Below are 20,519 nucleotides of genomic sequence, written 5' to 3' on the forward strand. Positions count from 1 at the left end.
TCCCAAAGTTTGGACATCAATGAAAAAATGCTATGCAACTCTATTTTTGCCTTTTTGCATTCTCTGCTGGAAGATTCTTGTTAAGCAAATACCTACATTGCCTAGGTACAGATAATTTCTTTTCTGTGAGGAGTATTTCTCCTTCCATTCTTCAATAGAACAAAAACTACCCTTATTCTTGAATTGGGATTATCCATCACACTACAACTGCATTCCACAATCATCTGTGAATGACTTTCTCTGGTATAATTCAGTGTTGTATTAAAAAATATATATTTTAACCACCTTTTTTAAATGTTAAAAACCAAAATAACAAAAACTGGTCTTTCTGCCCTATAATTTGATGGTTTATGTAATTATTTTCCTTATAGCCCGGTGTCTAATGAGTAGAGCAGAAAGCACTCCCCATTTAGACCCACAGACAGTATATTATTAGAAAAGGTGGCTGTAGATGAGTTTTCATTATCAAGATACACTAAGGAGTTTTCCGTGGGAAACAAAGGTCTGCCAGCTGGTCCTAGCTCACAGCACGTTTGTACTGTACAGCAAAGCCGATACCTTCTTCACATCAGCTATCCGTTCCTTCTTAGAGGCTGGCTTCTCTTTGGCTTCTGGAAGAACTGGCTGGGATTTGGAACCTCCCGATTCACTTTCAGATTCTGACTGACTCTCCGAAGATTCAGAACTACTGTTTGACTCGCTGCCATGTCCACTTCCTGGATCGCTGCCCTGCTCACTCTCCGACTGGCTGCCTGAGTCTGAACCCGAAGCTTCTTCAGATGCTGAATGACTTAAAAAAAAAAAAAAAAATTAAATATTTAAGAACTGCCACATAAATCTGTTTTAAAATAAAAATCCTAGTGTTAATATGACAGCAGATAGTAATTTGGTAATACAAGATCAAAATTTTCTAATTCACTTTTATAGTCTTATTTGCAAACAATGTCATTAGTCCCATTCTCAACATCCCTAATAGCTACCATTTCCTGAGTAGGTACATGATGCCATATGCCACCTAATTTATATAGATTAGCTTTTTTAAAAAAAAATTAAAAGGGGGATATTATTTTGTCCTTCATTCAGATGAGGAAAAACTGAAGCTCAGAAGTAGTTAAATAACTCTCCCAAGATGACACAGGTAGGATTTGAAACCAGGTCCATCTGCCTGAAATCCACTAAGTCTTATTTGTTCATCATCAGTCCCTCCCTCCTTAAGAGACAAAACCAAACCAAAATGAAACGAACGAACAAACAAACAAAAAAGCAACCAACGCAGAACAAAACAAAACCAAGGCAGAGTCACCCAAAGAATAAAAATGCAATCTGGTTGCAATTATCCAATCAGTGGTTCTGAAAAATAGGTGCAAATTAAAACATACACATGAACCCCAAACCAGAACTCCTGCCTTGAAATCTCCTGCAGTGAGTCCCAGACCTGGTAGACTTAACAGAAAAGAATAAACAAAGAGCCTAACCCAATGAAGACTGCCATTGGCTTCCACACACCCCCACCCCTTCCTCATTCCAAACCCCTCCCAGGAAAGAGCAATGGTAAGTAGGTAGATGAAAGCAGAAGCCACACACACACACACACACACACACACATACACACACACACACAAAGGCGGCCAGGGAAGATTGAAGGCAATATACCACCCCCTGTTCTCCAATAGTTAAAAAGTAATTCATGGGCATGCTGGTAGGAGTGAGGATACTCTAAAGCAAAAAGACTAAAGTTGATGGACTCTACAGGAAAAAAGTGTACAGCTCACTCAACTCTTCCGCTTAAAAACTATCTTTTCATTTAGGAGAGGCAGAGCAGAGGAGGAGGCAAGCAGCAACCCACAACCTAGAGTAACATCAGCAGAAAGGACCCCGAGTTTAGCAACCAGGAGATAAAAGACACACGGCACGAAGCCAGAAAGGCTCAAAACAAAAACAAAAAAAAGAGAGAGAGGCTTTGTATTTTTGTTATTTACCACCACTCCCTTCCAAACTAGAAATGAGGCACTATCACTTGACAAACATGTCCACAGAATGAACAGGAGAGTACACTGGGAATGTCCAGTGTGATCCACAGCAAGCACAATGCAGTTGAGGGGACGTTAGTTAAGATGAGAAAGCAGTGAGAATAAATGGAGGGGGAGGGCGTCTACCTTGGAAGGGGAGCAGAAGGGGAAGACCATTTATTAATTGCCTATCACCTAACAGATGCCAGGCAATACGCTGAGTACGTTACATGTTCACTTTGCTTATTTCCCAGAACAACGCTTTTAGACACTATTATTCCCATGTGAAGGATGAAAAAATTGAGTTTTAAATAACCTGGTCAATGACAAAACTAGAAAGTGCTGGGGGAGTCGGGGAGGGGAGCAGGAATTCCACCTCAAGTGTGGCTCTAAAAAGCTCATATTCTATTTTACCACAAGAGTTCAAAGCCTTAGAGACTCAGAAAATAAACCTTATCCCTGTTACACAACATCCAAAACCAGTCAGGCATCCCTGTAACAGCGACTGAGTACCTACAAGGCCTCATTATACTTACTGACTCCTTGGTCCTTTGCAGAGGAAAGCTGACTAGTCCAGCTGACTAAGGCATCTTAAGTCACTTATTCTCCACCTGTGACCACTCAGAAGGTGGTCACCAGGCAAGAGGATAAAAGAGGAAGTACAGTTAAAAGGTGTAGGCTCTGGCCTCCATGGCTTGGGTCTCCGTCCTAGATCATCTCAGGCCTGTGCCCTCTTTTAACCTGTGACATAAATCATTGCAAATATGATGTAAACATGCAATGCCAACTCCCACATCAGGGTATATGTGTGTATACAAATATCTCATTCTCTTTAAACTGCCTCATAGAATGAATACACTACATTTATTTAAACTGCCCCCTTATTAATGGAACATTTAGGTTATTTTTAAACTGTTCTCTTAACCAACCAGCAACAAATATCCGTGATACACTTCCATATCTCTGTATTTCTGAGTATTTAGATTTCCAAATTGTTCACTATAACCAATAAAACTATAATATCTTTGTATATATGCCTTCATGTGCAGCTCTGTATTTGTGTTTGTGTAGGAAAGTGACCTCTGGAAACATAAAAATACATATAACACCTTTTAGGTAAAAAACACATCTATGTCTATGTGCATAAATACATTTTAATCACCAAATTGCTAACAGTGGTTTACTCTGTGAGATGGGTTATTTGAGTACCTAGTGGATTCCATGAACTACTTACTGGTGCAATTAAAAAATAAAAAAATTAGTAACTCTGAAAGTCAAACTCAAGAAAAGATAAACATCAAGTTTACAATTGTATTTACCTCTGGGGGTTGAGGGAGGTAGATGTAATCAGAAAATGATATTGGTGGGGGACTTCCCTGGTCGTCCAGTGGTAAAGAATCCACCTTCCAATGCAGGGGACGCGGGTTTGATCCCTGGTCCATGGGAACTAAGATCCCACATGCCACAGGGCAACTAAGCCCGTGCCGCAAACTACAGAGCCCACACGCCACAACTAGAGAGAGAAAATCCGCACGCCACACTAGAGAGAAGCCCGCGCACAAGGAAAAGCCTGCGCCGCAACGAATAAAGATCCTGCACGCCTCAACTAAGAGCTGACGCAGACCAAAGGGGAAAAAAAAATGATATTGGTGGGTTTTATGACTGAGGCTGAGTGGTTGAGTTCATAGTCATTTGTTATGTAAGTATTAATCTTTTTAATGTTTCAAATGGTTCATAAAAAATCCAACCAGAAGAGTCAAATTCAAGGCAAGGGACGTTAAGTATCCCCAATCCTATACAAAATGAGCTAAAGATATGAATGAGGGTGAGACCAAGTGTTGTTTTTTTTTTTCCCATCATTTCTAAAACAAGTCAGATTTAAGAGACCTAAAATAATATTCGGGGGAAAAAACGTTTTTAAAAATAAGCCTTAATAAAGACATAAATGAATTAATTTGCATACTTCTCCTAGGAGGACAAGTTTCTAAATGTTGAAAGAGAAAAAGAATATTTAGGAAAAAACTATAAATACCTTCACATTTAAGGCACTGACGGTCTAATTATTCATTCCAAAGGCAGGATATTTCCTGAAATGTTATGCAGATTCACTATTAATGCTGAATGATAATAATAAATACTATCAATATTAAGTTATAGTTTGTAATGTTGATTTAGAGTAGGAGATGTGGGATGTCCACAGGACTGAAAAAAGGGACAAATCAAGTTAGTGGGTGAGTAGTCCTTTAGCTAAGCTTTCACCTAAAGTAATAAAATTACCTGATTTCCAATGGCATTAACAGTTATAAGGCAATTAAAAATGGAATTTCCAGGAATGATTAACCACCATAAATACAGAATCCTCATGAAAAATAAGTTTACCTAAAAATTACTCAAAACCTAAGTTGCAAACAAGTTTTATAATTTCTGATTGAACAATCATCACAAGGGAAATACAATGCAAAAATAAATAAAAGGGACAAGTCAAAATTGGGAGTTTTTCAATTCCAATAGAAAAATGCTTATTTAAAAAAAGCTTACTTCTTTTCATTCACTGATAAAAAAGATTTGACATCTGTTCAAAATCCTTTTTGAAGCTGGCAAAAATGGAGTGATTAAGTGTCTCTTACAACTGGACTCTGAAAGCAAGCAGCATTAATAGCTATTGTTCCATTTTTAATTTTTAATCACCGCTTCCCAGATAACCACAAGAGGGCAGCACAGCAACACTTCGCTACAGAGCAAGCCTGCGGGTTCTCGGCCCAAGAGCTGCCATTTCAGCACTTACTGGGTACTGTTTATTTTCCTAAACTTACAAAATGGCTGAACTGCTTGGCAGAGCTGTATTTTCTTTTTGTTGGTGGTGGTGAAAGCAAAATCTAGTAAAAACGCAAAGCCATCTACACTGGCATTCCATAAAGTTTATCTCCAGACTATGTTCTATCAATATGAAAATAGCTAACATTTGTGGAGCACTTCTGTGCCATTTGCAAACATTCCCCTCTAATCCTTCATTTTACGTAAGAGGCCTAGCCCAAGTGTGTGTAATGTCACCCCCCAGCCCCACAGCCTGAATTATGAAATCCACACTACTATTAACCTCTAAGTGGTGTTGCTGTCCCTGTCATAATCAGTTAAACAGATTATTAAACCACCCAACAAGAGATTAAGGCCAGAATCATTCCAAGGGTGGTGCAGGACAAGTCACTTCTATGTGTCATAAGAGGATAGAAAGGCAAAGATTAAGTCACGAGTTTCTTACTGATGAAAAAAATATTGGATGTAGCTCCTTAAATAAATTGAACAGTATCTTTAAGATCTCCTCCACCTCTAGTTCAGGTCCTATGATTCTTAAGAATAAGCTACATTATAAACCAGTTTCAACGACAAGTAAGAGACTGAGAAAAGAAAGTTCAATGTATACACAACAAAGGATTTATACATACAACATATGAAGAATTACATAGCAAAGAAAAATCCAATAAAAAACTGGGCAAAGGAAATGGACAATTACAAAACCCAAACTGCAGTAGCCCATAAACATATAAAAAGGTAATTAAACCTCACTGGTAATTTGGGAAGTGTATTTACAACATATTATTTTACATTAATCTGCTTGGCAGAAATTAAAGTCTGGTTAACATTAAAGTATGATGAGAAAGTAGGGAAAATAGTACTCATATACCATTACTGAAAAAGTAATCAGTAGAAGCTTTGGAAAGCTATTTGGCATATTACCCTAGAAATATGCATGAATCGTGTGAGTTAATCAGTGGGTATATCACCTAAACAAATTATCAAATGTGTGCAGGAGATGGAAAGTATAAAAATGTTCAGAGCTCTGCTCATAAGATTAAAAAAAAGGAAATAACCTAAATGTTCATGTATGAAAATGCAAAAATAAAATGTGAAACATTCATACTATGCAATTAACTACAACAGCTAAGACTAGGGATGAATCAGATCTATAAATATCAATATGACAATTTCAAAACTATCATATTTTTTTAAACACAAAATATATTACATGAACCATGTGCGTTTTTAAAATGCCAAGGTTTTTATATGCCAAGTTCATGAAAGTGACTAGGGAAAAGGGGTGAATAGGATTTTAACTATATCTAACTTGTTGAAAACTTTAATTTTATTCTTTGAACTTCCCTGAATTTTTCTTAATTTCTCAAAAAAGAGCTGTTTCTAACACTGAAGAACTGATCAGTATTACGGAGTAGACCGTCCTAGGATTCGGCAATTCTTTTGGAACTCACTTTAACACTGGAAACACTAAGGATCCTCTTTTCGGAAAAAGGTACATATATGTAAGAGACAAAATACACACAAAAATGCTGTGTAGTTTCAGAAGATAAAGGGTTAATTCAGTCCCATCAGTAAACCAGCCCACCCCACCCCAAGATTAAGAAACCCAATGATAATGGAGGAAAAATCTACTTTTAATAACCATATTTCTAAAATTTTCAACTGGTACCAGGCAGAAGTCACCTTTATCTCTATTATGCTACTCTGCTCCCCAATAACCAGTAAACATTTGAGTAGTCCTACATAGTTTAGGAAGCATTAAACAAATGGAACCCAGGCATACATATCATTACGGAAAAGTGAATTATAACAAGAAGCCTGGGTAAGGTACAAATTAAATATTCATTTGGCAAATACCTATCCCAATGTGGGTCTGGCAGAGCACTAAGGATTAACACAAAAGGCGAGGCAAGCTTTCTACTCGGGTAACAACATGGAAGACTAACCCTTCATGCGGTGAAAGGCAGTTACAGAGAGAACTCTCCCTATAATCTACCATGCCAACTGATGTATTTACATACATTTAGAACCCTGAGGTTAGATGAACTTATTTGACCAGGAGTTCCTTTCAGCCCTTTTGAGTCTTATCTTTCCTTATTAACAACTTTCAGGCTACAGTTTTAGACTTTTATAAGTTAGCAACTCCAAAGCTCAAAGGAGATTTAAAAGTCCTGGCTGCTAACCTCAGTAGTAAATGTGGAACTTACGACCACACTGTCATAGGAAGTAAAGTGAAGTCCCTGAATCAGGCCACAGAAAAGGAAAAGTGAGGCCTCCCAACTTTCTTAATAACAGCCAACACTCGCTGTGGCAAGCACTTTAGTGTTTTAGACCAGTTTCTCACACTCACCATTATTGATGTTTTTTTGTTGCGGGGGAATAAGGGGTCTGTCCTGTGTATTGTAGGATGTTGAGCAACATCGCTGGCCTCTACCCACTAGATGCCAGCAGCACCCTGACCTGAACCCAAAATACCTCCAGACACTGCCAAAAGTCTTGCTGGGGGAGGAGGTGGTGTCCCCAAGCTGAAAACTAGTGTTATAAAAAACAGTATTTTACTTAATTCTAACTTCCCCAAGAGAGACATACTATATACCCTTACTCCTATTTTAAAGACAGAGAAACAAGCTCAGAGGTTCCTGCCCGAGATTCTACAGCTAAAAAGAAACAGAAAAGAGACCCAAAGTCCCATTCCATTAGCCCTTATTTCCCAAACCTGACTCAGTGCAAGAATCAAGGGAGGCTGTTGTTCAACATACAGATTCCTGGACACCACCCCAGAATGACTGAACTCAACACTTCCAGGGAAGAAGCCTGGGAATATGTTTAACAAGCACCCCAGGTGATTCTTGGCAAGTAAATCTGGGGACTTAAATGCCTATATAAAGCTAAATTTAGAGGAAACAAACTTTTTAATCAAGCAAGGGAACTGGAACACTGCAAGGATTTGACCCATCACCCCCTTCCCTCAAAATGACAACTTACCAGCCATATACTGCCTCCATTTTAAGGTCAAATCAACCAGCATTATCAACTGGAACTGAAGGCGCCCTCTAATTAAGGTTTTTGACAGCCACCACACTCAGGAACCATTTCCCCAGAGGGCATGTCTATAGGACAAGTGTTCGCAACGCTGGCTTTGCAATGGACACACCTGGAGCCCTTCTGACAATCTCCCCCCTCCCCTCCCCTCCTCTCTCTCCTCTTCCCTACCTCCCCTCCCACTACAAGACCCCCTAAATCCAATCAGGTATGGGCCCGGGTTTTTTAAATTCACAAGTGATTCTGATGCAAAGCCTATGCTGGAACTAAGTTTACCACAACAAAAAACAAAAATTAGAAGCAAAGCTCAGTCTCTACAAACTGTGGCCAAATCCAAAGTGCATGTGTGGTGCTGGAGTCTGTCCAACCAGAGGAGGGCCAGGTTCTCGTCTCCAGCACCCCTCCACCCACCACCTTTCCTCATACTACTCCCCCATCGGTTTCTCAAACTACCCCCAGGGGAAATCACTGGATACAAGTTAACTTGAATCTTTCCATGTAAAATCACCGCCTTTTGAAAAGCAATCTGTCTCTGGCATAAATCACACCAGTGATTTTCAGCTTTTGGTTTCTTTAAAAATGTAAAGTTTTTTAAGACAAACAGAGTACACAATTAGTCTACAGTTTTACTATTTTCCCCAATCACCTACATAGTTTCCTCTTACCTATCTAATCCTGGAGCCAAACTGCCCATGTCTGAATCCAGTTCTATCTACCCTTTATTCCCCCTTGTGCCTCAGTTTTCTCATCTACAAAAGACGGGTGATAATCCTACCTACCTCACAGACCTGATGTGAGGACAACTCAAAGTAACACATATCAAGGACTTAGAACAAGTTGCAGGCTCATAGTAGGCACTATTGTTAGCGATTATTGAATCTCTCCAAAACAATCAATGCAGTTTTCAATGAAAAATCTCAACGATCATTTCATCTACTGGTTTGCGCAACTGTAAGCAGAACCAGAATAAACGGATAGGAGAAGTAACTATAAATCCTCGTTAAGTATACAACCCCACTGAAGGAACAGGATGACAAGAGTATAAGAAGAGCTCAGCAGGAGGCAGGACCACCCACAGAAGTTCAAAAGAAGAAAGCTCTGTGACAGTTAACCTGGGAATGCTAGTGGAAGGAGGTCACTATCATTTCTGCTACACTAACCCTCACACTAAATAAAATATACATTCAAAACTCCTTGAAACAGTGCCTGACACAGTGAACACTCAATAAAATGCAAATCCACCCTGGTATTCACCACATGTTATTTTCCTTCATGACAAAATCCAAATGAAAGATTACCAGCCACGACTGGGCTAAGAAAGAACTCATACAAATGCAATACCCTGAGGTTTATTTTTATATTCTATTCTCTTGTTCTGTTTTTAACGCTGGTTACAATTCACAACCCACCAGTGGGTGACAAATACCACTCTAAATAACTGATTCACAGCACAAGCCAGGGCCACTGCTCTAGCCCTAAGTTACCTTTATCAGCTATGGGGAAAAGGAATTCTGAATGGAATGTAACTGTTCAAAGTTAATTCTGGAATCCAAACTTTTGGAGGTCTCTAAACGGGTTCAAGTAGACAATCACAGTAACGAAGAGATAGCACTAGAACTTAAAGCAATTGGAGGTGAAAACATCCCATTAGTATAAACATTTCAAAGGTATGCTACAGCAGGATCTGGCATGACATTGAAATGGAAACTTTTCCTCTTCCATCAAGCATACAACTCCCCCTTATCAGCACCCCATCCCCCATTGATTCCAGACCTCCAAATTCAAGCTGCCCTAAAAAGGGAACTGAGAAAATAGGACAAGGAATGGAGAGACAAAGGATTAGAAAAAAATGTAACAAGTGCTCCATCAGAAGATTTGAAACACACGGGGAAACATGCAAACATATGGAAACAACACATGCAAATTGGAAACACATGGAGAGCTTTTAAAAATTAATCACAGGGGTTGGGCTGGACATTGGTATTTTTAGAAGCTCTCCAAGGTCTGAGGTAGAAACAAAAAATAGAATTCAACAACTCAAACCAAAAGTAAAGGAAATGAAGAAAGCAGAGGAAACCCAAAACACAAATCATGAGACTATGGGTCTAACACAATAAACTGGACATTAGGCATTATGTTAAATCAAATGCCGCTATGGTGAAGACTGATTAGTAAAAGCAAGCTACAGCCAATTAGATTTTTTTTAAGATTTATTTATTATTTATTTATTTTATTTATTTTCGGCTCCGGCGGGTCTTGGTTGTAGCACACAGGATATTCGTTGTGGTGCACGAGCTTCCCTCTACCTGTGGCACGCGGGTTCCAGAGCGTGTGGGCTCTGTAGTTTGCGGCACGCTGGCTCTAGTCGAGGTGTGTGGGCTCAGTAGCCCCGCAGCATGTGGGATCTTAGTTCCCTGACTAGGGATCAAACCTGCATCCCCTACATTGTAAGGCAGATTCTTTGCCACTGGGCCACCAGGGAAGTCCCGCCAATTAGATTTTGTTGTAAATATTACTGTAGTTACATTTATATCCAAACAGCACTGCACCTTGGTATTAATTATTCACTCTTGTACAGCTTGAGAGGGAAATGAGGCAGAGGGTAAACCAGGGCAATAATTACCAGCTCCAGAAGGAGGAAATAAGGCATCTACTCAGAGTGACTGCCAAGAGGAGGGCTATGACTCACACAAGCTGGTCTACTCCAGAAAGAGTCATATGCTCCTTTCAAAAGGCTGGGTTTCTCAGGGGGATAAATTTTAAAAATAAAAACAATTAAAGGATTAACTGCAAAATACACCCAAGGTTTCAACTAACTATAAGAGGACCTGCCTCCTAAAATCATTTTAACAAACCTCTCTCCTAATTTGCCTAAATAGACCAGACTCCTGTGGGAGGCTAGGCCACCAGCTACAGAACCTCACGGGCAGCCTGGCTCTTAAAGAGGGACTTAGAGGGACTTCCCTGGTGGCTCAGTGGTTAGGAATCTGCCTGCCAATGCGGGGGACACGGGTTCGAGCCCTGGTCCGGGAAGATCCCACATGCCACGGAGCAACTAAGCCCGTGAGCCACAACTGCTGAAGCCCGCGTGCCTGGAGCCCATGTACCACAACAAGAGAAACCACTGCAATGAGAGGCCCAAGCACCACAACGAAGAGTAGCCCCCGCTCGCCGCAACTAGAGAAAGCCCGCGCACAGCAACAAAAGACCCAATGCAGCCAAAAATAAATAAATAAATTTATATATAAAAAAAAGAGGGACTTAGAACAAAAAAAGAAAGATGAAGCGTTAGTAATAAAATATTACTAGCAGCTTGCAGTTACTGAGTACTTTCAGTGTAACAGTCTCTCTTTGTTAAATACTTTATAGGCATTGTGTGATTTAATCTTCATAACCCAGTGAAGACTGTCATTATCCACACTTTTTTTTTTTGGCCATGCCGCCCGGCATGCGGGATCTTAGTTCTCGACCAGGGATCGAACCCGAGCCCCCTGCAGTGGAAACTCGGAGTCTTAACCACTGGACCACCAGGGAAGTCCCATATCCACACTTCAGAAATGAGAAAATTCCAACAGTGTACTTCATTAGCCTAAACTGGGAAGAAAAGTTTTCAGTACTAAAGTAAATGCTGCACTAGTGCCCATCATTGTACACAGCTCTTGCTCGGCACGGAAGGAACAGTTAAAGACTTCACAAATTACAAAATAACTCATCAGAACTGGATCCTAAGTATAAAATCAAGACTATCTTTAGAATGATGCCTCAGCTGCTGCTCTTCTGCAACACTCTCCCCATCAATGTCAGAGTAATCACATTTTCCCCTCAACTGTGGGGACTCTCCAGAAGCTATCACTAAAATAACAAAAATGGTGACCTTAGCCAAACATGTTAACATAATGTTGTAGGTCAATTATACTTCGAAAACAAACTAACTTACAGAAAAAGAGATCAGATTTGTGGACCAGAGGCAGGGTTGGGGGATGGGGGGGTAGTGAGGGGTCTGTGGGGAGGGGGAATTGAATAAAGATAGCTAAAAGGTACAAACCTCCAGTATAAGACAAATAAGTACTAGGGATGTAAGGTAAAACACGATAAATATAATTAACACTGCTGTATGTTATACAGAAAATTTGTTTAAAAAGTAAATCCTGAAAGTTCTCATCACAAGGAAAACAATTTTTTAATTTTGTATCTACCAGATGATGCATGTTCACTAAACTTATTGTGGTAATCATTTCATGATGTATATATGTCAAATCATTATGCTGTATACCTTAAATTTATACAGTGCTGTATGTCAATTATCTCAATAAAACTGGAAGAAAAAAAGGGACTTAACCAAACATGTTAACAGTAAGATGCTAAATTGGAACTGCTTTGAAATGCAGCATGAGTGCCTTCCATACACCTACATTCTCCATGATTTATTTCACCAAGCAAAGCCTTGTCCCCCCACCTCCAATACACCCAGTAGAGGAGCTTTTAATAAAAGGGTCTCTGCCCTCAGACTTCCCTTATCAATTAGTTTAGACTGATTAGGGGCAAGGCCATAACATATAAAATATGTGCTCCAACACTGTGCTAAATTACTGAAAACAAAATAAACATAAAACAGACCCTGGGCATTTGGTGAATTGTGTCAACTTCTGTTGTTTGGATTTATACTAATAACACTGAAGTTCCAAAGAAATAGTAATAGGCAATTTTGGTGAGGTATGAATTTGAATTCAGTGCCCAATCAATCAGGTTGAAATGCAGGAGGGAATTATTCAGCTATAGTACCAAATACCAGCTAAGTAGCCCAACATAGTTGTTTTTATATGTATGCAAAATAACTCTTGGGTGATTAAAAAGAACACTTTCTTCGCTGAAACGCCCTCCTTAAGAAAGTCAACTGAGTTCTAAGGTTTTCAAAACAAACAAACAAAAAAGCTAAAAGACTTTAAAAAACTGATGCTCATGCCCAGAATAAATTTACCAAATGTCACAAAGAGCAGTCACTTAATTTTTATGTCAGGAGCAAGTTGACTGTGCCACATTTTATGGTGACTGTAATTTGGTCACAAGTAATGAATGATAGGAGTCTGAAAATAGGTGGTTGTAGGAGGTATCTCTCACAGTTGTCAGGGTTTGCTATATATGGGAAGGGGTAAGTAAACCAATCAATTATAAAATCTGTGAGTTTCACATACTGTCAGGTAAAATTCAACTAAACTTCCAGATTCATCTCTCAAACAACAACTTGCTAGAACTTTTTATAACTAAAGCTTCTTATGAAATACTGTTTGCCCACCTTCCTGCAACTGCTTAACCTTTACAAAAGATGTTACTCTCCAAAGAGCCAAATATCAACTGGAAACTGCAGGTTTTCAAAACAAGAATCCAAAAGAAAAAGGAAAGATTAATCAGCACTTTTCTTGCCATTTCATTACATTCTGCACACAGGAGGAAAACCCATAGAAAGCTCAATGAACAGACCTAATACTCTGGTTTTTTAAAGTTAATTGGCTCCAAGTGGCATGCAAACTGTTCACAGATATACTGCTATATCATAATATTCATTTTAACTCACATAGTAACAATAATTATTACATCTACAACAGAGCAGTTCATATCCTGGAACACCACTGCAGTGTTACTTAATTCTATCTTTTAATTTAGGGTATTTAGTAAATAAAATTTTAATACAACTAACCAGAATTCAGTCTCAATACACAAAAAGAACCTTTCTTCTTCTTGCTTTATATCCACCTTCAGAAGTTGCTAACATGTTAATGATCATCAAATTCTTAAGTATTTGTCCCTAAGACTGTTAAAAATTTCATCATATATATTTGAGCATATACTTTAAAAATCACTTACAGAAGCTTTGATGAACGAGTCTATAAAACAAACTGAAAACCCAATTTCACCTGAAGTTTCCACAAAGAATTCTTCGTAAAGAACCAAGACTATGCGAACCTACAAAACCAATTAATAATGTAGTGAATTTTATCTTCTATAAACTTTATTCAGAAACTCATGATATGCCCAGGTAAACATCTCTTTCAAAGTACCATACTTTTACTCAATAAAAAATTTCTGAACTATTGCCAACTATGTGACAGATCATTCCAGTTATTGCTAAAAACACTCCAAAAGTTTAGAAAAAACTTTTCACCAGGGTACGATTACGAAAACACCAATATAGTCTTTCCTTCTTACTTAAATTCATTACGTGTGACCAAATTACAGTCACCGTTGGTAAGCTATGATTTTTTTTTAACCAGAAATCCTTGCAAGGGTTTCCAAACAAGGCAGACCATGAGCATCATTACAGCATTTTAACAAGTTTACCAGGATTGAATTAAAATTTCCAGAATGGGGGATCTGAGAAGTTTCCTAAGATTTTGGCAAGTAATTCCACTACTGGCCAAGCTTTGGGAGTCACTATTCTTCAGCAAGTGCTTTAACACTTAAGAAGAGTTGTTTTCTAACACCTGTTTGCACAGTTATGGATGCCTATTGCTGTATTCTGTTGTTTAAGTTAACCTAATATTAGTAACCTAGTAGTTACTGGTCAGGTGAATATCTTTAGCTATTTTCTACTTAACTATCCCGTTGTTAATCTTAAAAATAAATCACTTTGCACATACTGACCTGAGTTTTTCTCCATCAAATGCCAATTGAGAAAATGTTTGGTACCAAGTAAAAATGCACGGGGACAAGTTCAAATAATCTTCCCTTTGTTTATGAGCCATGTATTAAACAACAGCTGTAACACCGTTAACAAGTTTCAATTAAAATAAAAATATCTCCTCTTGATAGTGAAACGCTTTTGGTCAATGGTAACAAACTCACTAATCTCTTCACAGTGAACACAAAAAAGAAAAAAAAAGAAGACCCGCTAGGATATGAGAAAGGAAAGCGAAAACGATAAAAACTGGCAGGTTTTCGACTTGAAGGTTTCCGATTAGTGCCTTTTACTTTCTCCAAAAGCAGAAGCCGCTTCTAAATGAGGAAAACCATTCCTAGGGATGGGCAAAAAATACACGCTGCAGGGTGGAGACGGCCACAGAGCTGGATGGAGGGCGCCGCCTGGGGCGAAATCGCGCAGGAGGGCGCCCACCGGAAAGTCCCAGACAGCCTTCCCTTCCCCTCCCCCCCACCCCTCCCCCGTTCCCACCCCCGCTCCCACCCCCGTGTCCCTTGGCGTGCAGCTGCCTAGGCGAAGAGGAACGACGTAGGCTGCGCACGCAGCCTAACGTCACTGCGTTCGCTCCTCCCGGCGACGAGGCGCCTGACGTCGCAGGGCGGAGCCTGTCCACAGGCCGCCGCTGTTGACCCGCTGTTACCAAGCGCGCGCACAGCCAATCAGCAGTCGGCGCCGGCGCCGGCCGGCCTTTGAACTCGGCACGGCAACTTCCTGCTGTTTGGCGAGTACACAGTGCAATGCAGTATGTCTGTCAGCGCTGCGGCACAAAGGAACAGCCATTTTGTGACTGAGCTGGACCTGCACCAAGATGCCAGGGGCTGAGAGAGCTGCTGCCGGCGCTAACTACCAAGCTGCCCTTTATTTCAGTACCAAAGAACAAAAAAGGAGGAGGGGGGAGATACTTCGGTATTTCAGGTTTCAATTCGCTTTATTTTCAATCTTCTCAAAAAATCCCGATTCCTAAGAATTATCAGCATCATAAAATGGCTGCCACTTAAAAAACTCCCTGTTCCACTCCACAAGCAACTGCATTATGCCAACTTCTAACTATCCCCAGCCTTTTAGAGTAACAACTAAAAGGCTGATTAAAAAGATTTTGCCCGCACCTCAGGTTATCAAAATAAAATCTGGTTCAGAGGCAGACGTTTTGGAGATAAATTTAATAAACTGTTTCAGTTCTTATGATAAATTGAAAACGCAGCGTCCTAGAACACACAGCTCTTTGTGTGCAGTTCCATTCACATTTCCTTCTCTTTCCATTTTGTGATATTACTGAAGTTACCCCAAACCGCAAATTATTTTAGATAAGTGTGTGGTATACATTTCTATATATGTCTATCACGAAAACTTTGTTTCAGATATTTAAAAATTTAGATATCAAGTATCTTTAAAATGTTTTTGAAAGTGAACTTTTTAACCTTCAAAAATCATGATATACAAAGTATAACATTATACTTAAACATTAACTTCGAAAGAACAACAAACTTACAAAATGACTGTTAAGTATTGCCATTATTTCCAAAAACTGGAGCATACCAGCCATACCTAAATTTACACTCAGTTCTTTCAGGTGCTAAAGTAAATCTCAGACCAAAAAGTTTACTTGACCTGCAAACTCCTCCCTTCCTCTCCTGTGGCTCAGGCTGCAAAAGTGGATATCTGTAGTATTCCCTAAACGCTATAGACTTTATGCCACAGAAACTAGGTCCTTATGGAGAAATTCTGATGGATTAAGGAACCAAGTTCTGGCTACCATAACAGTCACCTTAATTTTAGCTCACTTAAAAATAACATTAATCTACTACAATAAAACACCACTAACATTCTATAGCTTTACAATTTTAAAAGGAAGTGATGTCATAATTATGTGCATGTATTAAGGTATGCAATTTGGGGTAAAAGTAATTTAACACTCCATCTTCTTTTCAAGGAGTCTCTCAAAATATTTTTTGACACTCATCAGGTATATGAATCAAAATATACGTGACAAAAAAAGACATTTAAAAGTACAGTGCATGCCTCTAGTTAAGCTGCAACCTCATTACCAGGAGACAAATGCATGGCAACTTCCATGTAGTTTTCCAGGTCAGAGTATCATTAAAAGAAAGAATAACAACACCGCTTAATTTTTTTAAATTAGAAAGCAGAGTCTGATCAATGATGTTAACCACAAACCTTGCCTGAGAAAGCCAAAACCCATGTGAGATATGCAAATCATACACTCAAGGGAGTACCAATTTTAGGTATTGAATCTTTAATAATTTGTCAAAGAGATACCTGGGGATTCCTATTTGTTCAAATCACCATCACTTTTCAGAAAAGTCAGTTTAGAATCAGTAGAGAAGTTTTCTGTCCTAAATCTAACCTAGGTATACATGGGCAATTCAATTCCAAAGACAGTAATCCAAACTATGTGACAACTCAATTTGCAAAAGAATTTGGAAAGGTATTTTTAAAAGCAAGGGTCAAAATATTTTAAGTCTTATAAAACATAAAAATTTAACATTATTAAAAAACCATTTTCAAAACTTTCAAATCACTAACCTAATAATAAAGTATATTGTTTATATAAAATTATAAAAGAGCAAAGCTGGGGAGAAAAAAAATCATATAATCAATCAAATTCTTGTTAAATGCATGATTTAAAATTTATAACATGACAATTCATAGAACACACATCAAGAAATGCATTCATATATACTTTAAAAAATTAATATACAGATCATACAAAACATCTTAGAGGCTTTTCATACAACAAAACATCTTAGAGGCTTTATTACTTAGTCACTAATATGGTGAACTCCAACAAATGTGAAACAAATCATGATTTGAACAAACAGTACATTTGTAAGCTTCAGGAGATAAAGCATTCCAGGCGACTCTGTCGAAATAAATCAATAAATTTAAAGCAGCTACAACTAAAATGCAAGGATAAAATACTACATCTACCAACCAGAGAGCACTGTCTGAATATAAGCATACAAATGCAAACCATAAAGTATTTTAAATATAAAACATACAATTACAATCAGTAGCAAACACAAAATAAAAGCATATTAATAGTATTCCAAGATTTCTGTGATCACAGGTCTGATCTCATAAATGCAGGAACTGTAATCATCGAGAGTAAAGGTTTTGATAAATCTTATCAAAATTTCCTAAAATGTCAAGAGTATCAAAAGAAATACAGACTCAAATAAAAATATAAACTGAGAGGCATCAGTCAAAGGGTCCTTTTTGCAATTTCATTTTAAAATGTACATTTTTTCATTCATATAACTTTCTCAAATGTCTATTTACTATAATTTACTACCACAAGGCTCCTCTATGGCCTTCAGTTACAAGTTTGGGTATCCTAGATTCTTCAAAGAAAAAATTTGCCTTGTATGTAAAATGGTGCAATGCAGCAATGGCTAAACCGACAAGGTCATTTTCCTACAGCACGAAAACCTAAAAACTGAAATTTATTGACAAAAAAACTGTAGTTTACAGGAAAGGCCCCCTTGAATAAAGGTACCTTACCTTTTGACTGCTGTAAGAGGCCTTAAGTCACAACTTAACTTTCATAAATTGCTACCAAAAAATTAGGGTGTGGCATATTAGCAATCTCAAGGTCACGCTTTAAAAAACGAATCCAAATTAGTAAAATACTTAAAATAAAACAGATAGCTATCCTTGTCTGTCAAGGTGAACAATGTAAGCTGAGGTTTCCCCCAAAAAAAAAGAAAAAAGGAAGAAAGTTGATAGCTCATACCTCGATGCATTGCTGTGTAGCGAACTGTCCTCCTCTTGGCTTTTGTCCTTATTTCTCATCATCTTTTAATTCTTAAATATTAAGGGGGAGGGGGAATCTGTGTTTGCTTTGAAGTCCTGTGCCCAGGTATTTACTGTCAAAAGTTGAAAGAAAGGTAAGGTCCCAGCTTCTATCGATGGATTTTATTATCAGGAACAAAGTCCTGACGATGTAACGATATTGTTATAACACAACAGCGGTTAAGCACCAAAAAGCAAAATATTTCTATTTTTTCTTTAAAAAAAAACACATAAAAACAGGCTAAACCGAACAGGGAGAATCATCACTATCAATAAGGAAAGTTTCTCAAAGTAACACACTGGATACAAATAACAATCTCTGTATCTTATTGCGTCATCCAGGAATTTCTCATATTTACAGAAAATAAAGCAAACATAAACATATAAATCTTTTAAATTATCACTAATGATCATGAACTTACCTGATCCATGTAGTAGGTCCAAAGCAAGAGTCCTATCTAGTAGTAGAAAAATATCAGATCCAAATAATTAAAAATAAAAACAAAATTCTCCGTTAAAAAACAAAAAATAAATAAAATTATCCTCAAATATGTTAACTGGTCAAAAAAATACAGCAACAATTAATCCTAAAACGGGTCCGGAAGAAAAAAAACCTCATTAGCAGAGCGCACAAAAATGGAGGTGCGCCATGGCTTCTAAGCTGGAAAAAACAACGACCTGGGCTCTCAGTACGGCTGCTTCTTTCCAACAAGGCACGAAAAGAAAGCTCCCAAAAGCTGCTTTTCTCCCTAAAAAAGGTTCGAATCGACCCCAGTAAGTCACTAGGACAGGCAGGGGGCTGCGGGGGCCCCCTGAGGCTGCCTGAAAGTTAGGGAAAGTTGCGTAAAGTGAGGCGAAGGCAGGGAGCAGAGCGCGCTCTCTCTAAGGCACAGCCGCCATCTAGAGCCTCCTTCCCAGCTCTGAGAGCTCTGCCTTTGATTGACACTCTCTACATTTACCCCACAACTCAGGTGATGTACCATAGACCCACCCCTTCATCTCCACCAAAAAAAAAAAAAAAAAAAAAAGATCCTCCATCCCAGGGAGCCTAAGGACCCCTACCCCCACCTCTCCCTGCCCCTCCAGACCACCCCATCAGGGGGAGGGGGGAGGGTTTCTTAACCCCCTCTGGCTCAAGCACCCTTTTTAAGCCAGAGAGAAATGTAATTTGTTCCTTTTGTCTAAAGATCTGCTAAATATTTCAGTCCTTGAGCTAAAATAACTTCCTCTCTGGACAGGAAGTGGTGTTTTATCAAGCCATTTTGAAAGAGGGATAATTCTTAGAGTATATAAAGCTCAGCTTAAGTATTAATCTTTTTAAAAACTACCCCCCACCATGGGTAAAATGGTTTCTAAATAAAAGCAAAACCTCAACTTAATAAATTAAATTCAAGTCTTGCCTTCTTTAGGAAGCCTAAAAATTATCTAAGGACTAAGTTTAAGGGGGAATTTTCCATCCCAACTGGAAGAAAGGGGTACAACTCAAGAGCGCCTCCCTAGTGTTCAGTTGCATTAGGGCAAAAATTAATGTAACTAGTTTTTATTCAAGAATCTCAAATTTTCTTCGTACTTTCACAAAATTCTTTAACCCATTATATAACCTTGCCAAAACCTTACCCAAAAAATTCTCATACCACACTGATTTGGGGGCAAAACAATGTTCTTAAATTCAAGAGCATGTAACTACCATGAAAAAACAAACCCAAGAAACTCCACCTCCAAAACCAACACAACACATATATCTCAACCACTCCCTTGTATATCTAATCAAATTCTAAGTATATACCCATTTCAACAATGGTAAACTAATAACCATCTGTCATATCTGATGGAAAGTTATCAAAGTAATGTCACAGGGCAAATTCTCCTAAATATCAAAACCGTGAGATCTAAGGAAACAAATTTACTAATGCCAAAACCAAATTATTCAACACTTTCTCAACAAGCACCCCAAGAAAACATTCACACAACCAAAAAAAATCGAATCAACTTTCCTTACTCAACATTATTATCTGCCAGAACAATTGTCCTTCCCTCACTGAGAAATCCATTTTAGATCTATACCCAACAAAAGCAACAATGTCGCACCTAGGTAAATGTAAAATCCATAATCAAAACCCAGCTTCAATCCCATACTTTCTACAAGA

The 20,519-nt window shown here is 38.5% G+C and overlaps 1 protein-coding gene across 5 annotated transcripts in view; it reads right to left on the bottom strand.

Annotated features, from left to right (window-relative positions):
- Positions 1-19,534, bottom strand: part of CHD2 (chromodomain helicase DNA binding protein 2) — a 123,153-nt gene extending 103,619 nt beyond the window's left edge. For 3 of the 5 annotated variants that reach the window (XM_082647864.1, XM_082647862.1, XM_082647860.1), the window contains exons 1-2: positions 14,505-14,929; positions 559-790 (exon numbers count right to left, since the gene is read on the bottom strand). In XM_082647864.1, coding sequence (XP_082503990.1) covers positions 559-790; positions 14,505-14,605 — 333 coding nt within the window. In that variant the 5' untranslated portion in view covers positions 14,606-14,929. Of the gene's footprint in view, positions 1-558; positions 791-14,504; positions 14,930-18,313; positions 18,447-18,794 lie in introns of those variants that run through there. The other 2 variants (XM_082647863.1, XM_082647861.1) reach the window with 1 other exon arrangement.
- Positions 19,535-20,519: the final 985 nt, after the last annotated feature.

This window comes from Grampus griseus (assembly GCF_964374135.1).
Source record: "Grampus griseus genome assembly, chromosome: 2".
NCBI classification, from domain to species: Eukaryota; Metazoa; Chordata; class Mammalia; order Artiodactyla; family Delphinidae; genus Grampus; species Grampus griseus.